At 38.7% G+C, this 9,326-nt stretch overlaps 1 protein-coding gene across 2 annotated transcripts; it reads left to right on the top strand.

Moving 5' to 3' along the window:
- The first annotated feature begins 4,021 nt into the window (after window positions 1-4,021).
- On the top strand, window positions 4,022-8,755 carry psmd14 (proteasome 26S subunit, non-ATPase 14). Of its 2 annotated transcripts, none has more exons than XM_085805373.1 (11): window positions 4,022-4,112; window positions 4,853-4,911; window positions 5,538-5,609; window positions 5,718-5,837; window positions 6,023-6,093; window positions 6,699-6,849; window positions 6,955-7,062; window positions 7,568-7,642; window positions 7,743-7,868; window positions 8,252-8,314; window positions 8,573-8,755. In XM_085805373.1, the coding sequence occupies exons 2-11, from the start codon at window positions 4,864-4,866 to the stop codon at window positions 8,669-8,671; spliced, it is 933 nt and encodes a 310-aa protein (XP_085661499.1). In that variant the 5' UTR covers window positions 4,022-4,112; window positions 4,853-4,863; the 3' UTR covers window positions 8,672-8,755. The 2 variants fall into 2 exon arrangements, with proteins under 2 accessions (XP_085661499.1, XP_085661506.1); XM_085805380.1 differs by having other exon boundaries at window positions 4,022-4,122.
- Window positions 8,756-9,326: the final 571 nt, after the last annotated feature.

The raw sequence follows: 9,326 nt of genomic DNA, 5'->3' as shown, positions 1-9,326 counted from the left end.
AAAGCCACTGGGAAAAAGGTGTAAAATTCAGTGTGAGGGGTGAGAGGTGCGATGATGATACCCAGCCAATAATTATAATAAAATAAAAAAACCATGGACTTGGTATCTAAAGAGTTTGTGGGTTTATTCAGAGAGCTGATGTGAACAGACAGATAAATAAAGAGGTGTAACTGTGTGTGTGTGTGAGTGTGTGTGTAGCCCCAAAGGTGTTTGACTTAATTGTCTGGGCCCATGCTGCTTTTCACTTTATATCTAATCACACTCATTTTATATTCACATACAAACACTTAAGGGTTCAAAGCAGTGCTTTCCACTAGCTGCTGCTGCTGCTGCTGCTGCTGCTGCAGGTCCTGCTGGAGATTTATAGAGCAAAGCTAAATCCAAATCCCATCAGGGTGCAGGGAAGCTCTTAAAGCATCAAATTTCTTCCCCTTATTTCCTCTGCTGGTGGGATTAAGGTTTCATGCTGGTGTCGTGTTACAAGCTACTTCTGATGTTCCTTGAAAAGTCGTTCCTATCTGAATAATCAGCTGCAAAAGCATTTGTGCCCAGATGACTTCCTGTGCTTGTTGTTATCCAGGTTGTTATTGATCGATAAAACCCACCCACCAGGCCAAATGTAAAAGAGTAAAACTGCTTCATCTGTGCACATTGTAAATGTTTGTTATGCTCTTCTTCAAATACATCAGTTGATCCCTATAGACTTTGTCTCGTTTATCCACGTATCCATTGTTTTCCTTGGTAATTTATCTTTAGAAATGACCTCTACCTACACAATGCGTTTCAAATTGAACGACTGGGAAGCTGTCGATGCATCACAAGCAGCATTGAATTTTTTGTGAGATAACTCAAGTCAGCAATAACGATCCAGCAACAGTCAACTGCCCACTTTGAAGGAAAAAATAACGAGTCTGTGTTTCCTATTCTGTCTCAACCCTGATCATGTTATTGCTTACATAAGATCCTTTAATGGTGGACGGATACCTGCTGAGGCGTCACTATGGGAGACCGCATTCACAACATAACTACAACAACCCAGAGGGAATCATGTCAACAGTGTAACCGCTTAATTTAGACACAGCATTAATAGTGTTTACATAGTATAATGGTATAATAGATGTTTTGCACATGTATGCACTGTCCACTTTACTTTTACTTTAGTATAGGCCTATCAGTGGCTGTTTATTGTCACTCTCATTAACTATTTATTACCTATTACTGGAATTCTTTATTGCTAATCATTCTTTTACTCAGTTTAGGCTATATGCACTATTTTTTATTGATTGATAATATGTTGATGATTGATTGTGCAGCTGAGAAACTGAATTTCCTTCGGGATAAATAAAGCATCTATCTATCTATCTATCTATCTATCTATCTATCTATCTATCTATCTATCTATCTATCTATCATCTATCTATCTATCTATCTATCATCTATCTATCTATCTATCTATCTATCTATCTATCTATCTATCTATCTAGTATAGGCTATATCTTACTAAAGCTGAGAAACTGAATTTCCTATCTATCTATCTATCTATCTATCTATCTATCTATCTATCTATCTATCTATCTATCTATCTATCTATCTATCTATCTATCTATCTATCTATCTTAGTGATGTTAGGTCAAGTCAAGGGGGCATTAAAACAGCAGTAGGCTATAGGCCATCACGAGGAAGCACATCCTGGTTAGAGTGAAGTGAATTGTTGGAGGTAGCAGGAGGTCCTGTGGGTGTGGAGAGGGAGGGACTCAGGAATGTGGATGATTATCTGCGCCTTCCTCGTCCACCGAGGAATTAGGGAATTTGAAAATTCCTGTTGACGACCTCAGCATGACGGCTGACCTGTCTGGCCGTGACACTGCTGGGCGGAGAGGGGAAGAGAAGAGCCGTTCTGCAGGATTTAGTTTGGTAACACTCTGGCTTAAAAAAAAAAGAAAAAAGAAAAAAGAAAAGTGAGGCCAAGCAGATAGAGCTTCTCCACAACCAACAACACTGGTGGTGTGTGTGGTTTGGCTCAGAGTTTGTGGCTCCTTGGGGAATAATGAAATGCTTGCATGTTGAAATATGAGAAGCCACCCAAACATCACAGCAGCTTTCGGTCTTGATTTAGTATTAGAAAAGAGATGCTGCATATTGTAGCAGCGTTGTTGATGGAAAACAAGTTTTACATTCAGTTCAATTCAAATATGCACAGATAATTATCATAAAAGATTAACTTAAATGTCCTGCTTAGATTTAATGTTGGTTATGTAGTGGCTATACAGCATTTAAATTAATCAGTTGGGTAACCCATTGATAGTAGGATTGCATCATATGTTTCACTATTGATAGCTTATAACAATATAATGATAATTTATTATTTAATTCATTCTTTTATTAAATTATTATTATTACATATAACTATATACAGTATATCGATATCGTTCTGATCGATTTCAGGGAGCGTCTCCTGCATGTTGACCTTGCTCTGCTGGAAGAGGTCGGTCAGCTTGGCGGTGTTTTGCAGTGGTTTGCAAAAGTTTGTCCCCCCCCTGGTCGATATTTCTGTTAATGTGAACAGTTCATCAAGTGGAAGATGAAATGATCTCCAAAAGGCATAAAGTTACAGACGACACATTCCCTTTACATTTTAAACTATATAATTTATTTTCTTATTTTCATCTTTTACATGTTCAAACTGACAGAAAAGGAAAAGAGCCCTCAGCAAAGGTTTGGACCCCCTGCATAGTTAGTAGCTAGTAAAGTGTTTCATGTTTAACTTTATGTCTTTTGGATCATTTCATCTTCCACTTGATGAACTGTTAAACACATTAACACACATTTTGACCAGGGGGGGACAAACCTTTGCACTGTAGCCTATATAGGCTAAATAGGCTATTAGGGATGTAACGATATGGAACATTTGTAGTTTTAGTCGGTAGTAGCCTAGTAGTAAAGTATCTTCGATAGTAGTAGTAGAGTTTCTTCGGTAGTAGTATTCGTAATAGCAGTAGAGTATCTTCGGTAGTAGTATTTGTATAGCAGTAGAGTATCTTCGGTAGTAGTATTTGTATAGCAGTAGAGTATCTTCGGTAGTAGTATTTGTATAGCAGTAGAGTATCTTCGGTATTCGTAGTAGTAGTAGTAGAGTATCTTCGGTAGTAGCCTAGTAGCCTAGTAGTAGTAGTAGTAGTAGTGGTAGTAGACAGTATTATGTTAATGTTAGATTGGTAGTAGAGTATCTTCGGTAGTAGTAGTAGTAGTAGTAGCAGCAGCTATATTGTGTTAGTTATGTTAGAGTGGTAGTAGTGGTAGTAGAGTATCTTCGGTAGTAGTAGTAGTAGCCTGTATTATGTGTTAGTTATGTTGGAGTGGTAGTAGCCTAGTGGTAGTAGAGTATCTTCGGTAGTAGTAGCAGCTAGTAGTATTATGTGTTAGTTATATTATGTTGGAGTGGTAGTAGTGGTAGTAGAGTATCTTCGGTAGTAGTAGTAGTAGTAGCAGCTAGTAGTATTGTGTTAGTTATGTTAGAGCGGTAGTAGTGGTAGTAGAATATCTTCGGTAGTAGTAGGCTAGTAGTAGCCTGCATTATGTGTTAGTTATGTTGGAGTGGTAGTAGTAGTAGAGAGTATCTTCGGTAGGAGTACTAGTAGTAGCTAGTAGTATTATGTGGTAGTTATGTTGTAGTGGTAGTAGTGGTAGTAGTGGTAATAGAGTATTTTCGGTAGTAGTAGCAGCTAGTAGTAGGCTATTATGTGTTAGTTATATTATGTTGGAGTGGTAGTAGTGGTAGTAGTGGTAGTAGAGTATCTTCGGTACTAGTAGTAGCTAGTAGTATTATTAGTTATGTTGGAGTGGTAGTAGTGGTAGTAGTGGAATAATGAGTGCAGTGCTAGCAGAGAATTTCTAATATTGATAATAGCCAATAGACTGGCTCTGGTGCTAGTGACTGTGGCGCGTGGCGCCCCCTCGTGTCATGGTTTTGCGCTTGTTTGTCGTGACGTCACGAGAGCGACGGAAGTAGTTTTCCTGAAGAAAGACAATTCTGGCTGATTCATTGTAGCTTTGACTCTGCTGCTCACGGAACAACACTTCATCTTCTCAACATCCCAGTGATCTGACAACAGGTGAGTGGAGGCAACGGCTCTGAAAAAAGCCATTAGTCTTCATAAAACACAGTGAGATGGAGTCGGTGTCTGTAAATGTTGTCGCTTCGTTTTTCTGAGGCGAGATGAAACAGGCTAATTGAGTTAGCACGAGGAAGCTAACAGCTAACAACAACATAAATTATTTTTACAGGAGCGATTTTAAATATCTCTCATTTTAGTTTATCAAAGTGACGATGTGTCGTTAATTTGCACCTGAAACTAATAAAATAAATGGTCTTTTGAATTAAATATCGACACCGTCTGTGTGTCATGTTTACGTGACTATGGGTAAACCAGCTAACTGAAGCTAACCTGCTAACTGTCGTTGACAATTTTAGTTTTTTTTTGTGTGTGGGTGTCATTCCATGTACTAATGATGGTGGTCAAACAAAGTATAATCTTTTTTTCTAATGCGAAATTTCAATTTTATTTCGTTTTACTGTCATTAAAGAACGGTTGTGGTGTAGCAGCAGCTCTAACAGAATATTTAAAGATAAAATGTTTATAAGCACAGGGAGAGCCAATAACTCATGAACTTATGTATCTATATATTTTGTAATAATGGAGCTGTACTAATTGCTTTTTCATCTATTTGTATCTGGATATGGAATATCAACTGTATCTCTGTGATATATAATAACAAGTAACTTAATGAATGGATTTAGATCAGCTCATTAGTTGGATTCATGCTAATGACTGTTTTTGTGTCTGTTTTGTAGTAGATCCCAGTATGGACCGGCTGCTGAGGCTTGGGGGAGGAATGCCAGGGCTTGGCCAGGTAAAAAAAAAAAGAAAACCCAAACTCGATTGTCCATAGTTTAAATGGGAACTATTGTGCTCATTTTATGGGCTTTTAATATGATATTGGACCCCAGTGGGGCATTATTGACAGTTTTGAGCAATAAAAACTCCATTGCTATCACATACGTACTCCTCCATTCTGCTTCTCACCGAAACACTCGGATGCAGCCACCCACCCACCTCCCGCAAACCAAAAGTACTGAAATTGGCTTGTTAACTATTATAGTATATTAATAATGTCGACTTCATCCAACCAACTGTACGTTTTGGACCCAGAATCCGACCCAGACAACAAAAACACACTCAGCAACGACTTATGCAAGACGTCTCTGAATGGTAAACTCAAAATTTTACTTATATTATCATCGTATGGTCAGATATCACGTCGAGTAAAAGTCTGCAAATTATGATCACATGATACGGCACTTCCATGTCCCCTAGAACAAGTATCCAACATTTTAAACATATTTATGAGTCTGAAAAGCTGGAAAAAGCAGAATAAGTCCCCTTTAAAATAGGATGAACCAGTATTTCCCACAGTTTAACTATCGTATATTAAAAGGCCTGAACACCTGGTTAATCACCTGTGCTTTGACTCCTCAGGGCCCCCCAACAGATGCACCTGCTGTGGACACAGCAGAGCAGGTCTACATCTCCTCTCTGGCCCTGCTCAAGGTAATCACACATTATCTGCACTCATCACTCTCTTTCACAGTGGTCATATTATTTTTTGTGTGTGTGTGTATTTTTAATAACCCCTTTCTGTGACTTCTCCTCCATCAGATGTTGAAACACGGGCGTGCTGGTGTACCGATGGAAGTCATGGGACTGATGCTGGGAGAGTTTGTTGATGACTACACAGTGCGAGTGATTGATGTGTTTGCCATGCCGCAGTCAGGAACAGTACGTTATATTATAATACTCTCCCTAATATCAAGATGCTGTGTCTTTACTACAGTATTTGACAGCCCCGTTGCTACCCATGATGTGTAATTTATTTGATAAGAAATCCTTTTTGTGCTGATGAACCTGTGATGCTAGATTTTGGTTTTGCTCTTCATCACAAACTAATCATCTGATCCTCACAGGGTGTGAGCGTAGAAGCAGTGGATCCTGTTTTCCAGGCAAAGATGTTGGACATGCTGAAGCAGACTGGCAGGTAAAAAAAAAACCTTCACAGAGAAAATGTTTTAATTTACTGTAAATTCTCCAATAGCAGCCCAGGCTTTTATCTGCTTCACCTGCAGCACTGACCCGTCTTCTATCAGAGACAGGCGTCTATATATGGGACAGGCTTTTATTTAATTTAATTTAATTTAATTTGGAACAAATCTTCTGCTCAGCAAAGATGAAACTCCTCTCCACTGGTTCTGTTGTTCCTGTTTAACAGAAGGAAAGAGTCGGATCCAGAGCAGCATCATTTACTAGTTTAATCAGCACCCGTTCAACTTCTAATAAATAAATAAATAAATAAATAAATAAATGTGTTGCTCCGCCCATAGACTGTGTATAGGCTCGGCTTTTATTTATTTACTCAAACCTGCAGCCAGACCCGGTCCAGTACGGTAGACCAGAGTCTGTTTGAGACTTTGAGACTTTTATTAGAGAATTTACAGCATCCCTATACTCAGATTTTACCCGTACTGACACAATATTACCTATGTTTGTAAATGCTAAACATAGATTAAGGGCTGATTAAAAGGTAATATTCATGCCTAATACCTTGACCCATGTGTGCCGTCTTCCCCTCGTGTTGCCCGTCAGACCAGAGATGGTGGTGGGCTGGTACCACAGTCACCCTGGCTTTGGCTGCTGGTTGTCCGGCGTGGACATCAACACACAGCAGAGCTTCGAGGCCCTGTCAGAGCGAGCCGTCGCTGTGGTGGTAGATCCCATTCAGAGCGTCAAAGGAAAGGTAAAGAGTGTTTACAGCTGCAGGAAAAGCTTAAAACCATCAGCTGCTCTTTATTGACTGTATTAACTGTTGTGAATGTACTGGTCTCTCCGTCGTCTCCCTCAGGTTGTTATTGATGCCTTCAGATTGATCAATGCCAACATGATGGTTCTGGGTCATGAACCAAGACAAACCACGTCCAACCTGGGTCACCTGAACAAGCCCTCAATCCAGGTAACACATTTATTTTATTTTAATGTTTATTTAACAGGGATGATACATACAACATGGCCACAAAGAATGAAAAATGCAATGCATATAAGACGTCTAGCTTCAGCTAATTTGCAGTCTTTGTCCCTGGTCAGGCTAAAGAAGGATAAAAGATATTGAGTACAATAAGTGCAATAATACAAATACAGTGAATAATACAGTGAATAAATAAACACAGCTACAAAATTTAGATTAAGAAATTGCACAAATTAAATACATTAAACATTAGTAAAATGCTGTATTGACAGTGACTTGAGAGAAGTTAATGTTCACATTTCTGCTGCTGCTTAAGCCAATGTTTAGCTCTAGCACTAAACATCTTTTAGGACACAATCACCTTAAATCAAGATGAATTTGAATATTATTTAGGTCCTGTGTTTTGTTGACATTTCTTAGGTCAGAGTTAAGAGGTCTTAATGTGTTATTATTATTATTTTATGTAGTTAACTCGGTGTTTCTCTGTTCTCAGGCTCTGATTCATGGACTTAACAGACACTACTACTCCATCACCATCAATTACAGGAAAAACGAGCTGGAGCAAAAGGTTTGAGAACACACTGCACTTAGGTTTTTTTTTAAAACATGTATGTATATGATTTTTTTTATAGAACATATACACAACATGACTTAAATGATCCTTTTAGATGCTGCTGAACCTGCACAAGAAGAGCTGGATGGAGGGGCTAACCCTGCAGGACTACAGCGAGCACTGCAAGCTCAACGAGACCATTGTGAAGGAAATGCTGGAGCTGGCTAAGAACTACAATAAGGTACAGCCGCTAGACCCGTGTTTTAGAACAGACCTTTTTATCAAACCCACTGGAAAATACATTTTAATCAACTTCAATAACCCTTTTATAAGGAAATATTTATAACCTCATTATTGCTGCATTTGAAGGAGCACAGTGTTGTAACCAAAACAAAAACACACTGGTCTGTTATCTAATTCGACTGTTGACTGGAGTGCAGCAGTCACAGTCAGTCAGTCAGTGTTTCTGTGCTGAAGATGAGAAAACCACAAGTGTACTGATACTTGTTGGTTCGAGTATACAAAGACAGGGACTCAGGCTCCTGCATGACCTAAAAATATAATATGATAATGAAATAAGGAGCAGGACAAAGTGAGTGAGACGCTGTCGTGTTTCCACCTCAGGCCGTTGAGGAAGAGGACAAAATGACCCCAGAGCAGCTGGCGATCAAGAATGTTGGAAAACAGGTAACACACTTTTTCTTTATTTTCTCCCAATGTTCAACATGGATTTACAAAATGTGTGCTTTATTAAGGTCAGTGTTTGTGATTGTTGTTGATTAGAGGTAGAATTAAATAAAAGAAAAGTGCATCGGATGTGTTGACGTGTCGGTACAAACAGAATTAGTTCAGAGATCAGCAAATTGTCGTTGTGTGTGTATTTTATTTTAAAACACCATTGTCACAAAAAAAATCACTGCTGTCTTTTGTCCCTTTGTTTCCCAGGATCCCAAGAGGCACTTGGAGGAGCACGTAGACGTTTTAATGACATCCAACATCGTTCAATGCCTAGCTGCCATGTTGGATACCGTTGTTTTCCAGTGACGGCCCTCTGTGTGAATAACTGTTAATATTGCAACCCCTCGTCTTCTTTTATATAAAAAAAAATAAATGTATGTATGAAATAAACTCTCTGGCTGGTGTCTGGTTTGAAGCGGACAACAATGTGTGGTACTTGATTTTGTTATCCAGGCGACAAATCACTTTGTCTTTATATGAACTCCATAGATGGAGTGGTAATCGTAATCTAATGTGGTGGAATAAATACCAGCCTGTAACTGGGGAGTCTCTGGGTGTTGTGATGTGTAACACTCCTCCCAAACACTAGATGGTGCAAGAGTTATGAATTATAATGGTGAGGAGTTACTAGAATATTTTGGACCAGTTATTGTTCCAAAGTTAAACAGACCTTTTGGTGTTATTTAACAGTTTTGGATGTGAAAGTTGGTCAGATGTAACCTCAGAGGCAAACCGCCTGTGATTCTTGTGTCAAAATGTAATTTTATACATATACAACAACATTTTTCTCAGACAATATATTTCTAATAGAGCTGTTGACCTGAAAATATCACCAGATGTCGGCAACAACCCAGGTAAAGCACACGTACAAAGAAATCTAAACATTGATGTCCATAAATGAAGTAATGTGTAATAAAGTGAAATGACACAGGGAATAAGTATTGAACACATGAAGAAAAGG

Source organism: Trachurus japonicus, chromosome 3, assembly GCF_045865225.1.
Source record: "Trachurus japonicus isolate A0001 chromosome 3, Traja_1.0".
NCBI classification, from domain to species: Eukaryota; Metazoa; Chordata; class Actinopteri; order Carangiformes; family Carangidae; genus Trachurus; species Trachurus japonicus.
Note: the sequence above shows the minus strand (reverse complement) of the source record. Positions and strands in the feature narration are given on the sequence as shown.

Excerpts from the sequence above, each read along its gene's own strand:
- psmd14 (XM_085805373.1), top strand. The coding sequence starts at position 4,864 with ATGGACCGGCTGCTGAGGCTTGGGGGAGGAATGCCAGGGCTTGGCCAG. Across the intron at positions 6,850-6,954 it reads TTCAGAGCGTCAAAGGAAAG|GTTGTTATTGATGCCTTCAG; the intron begins GTAAAGAGTGTT and ends CGTCTCCCTCAG. Across the intron at positions 7,063-7,567 it reads TGAACAAGCCCTCAATCCAG|GCTCTGATTCATGGACTTAA; the intron begins GTAACACATTTA and ends CTCTGTTCTCAG.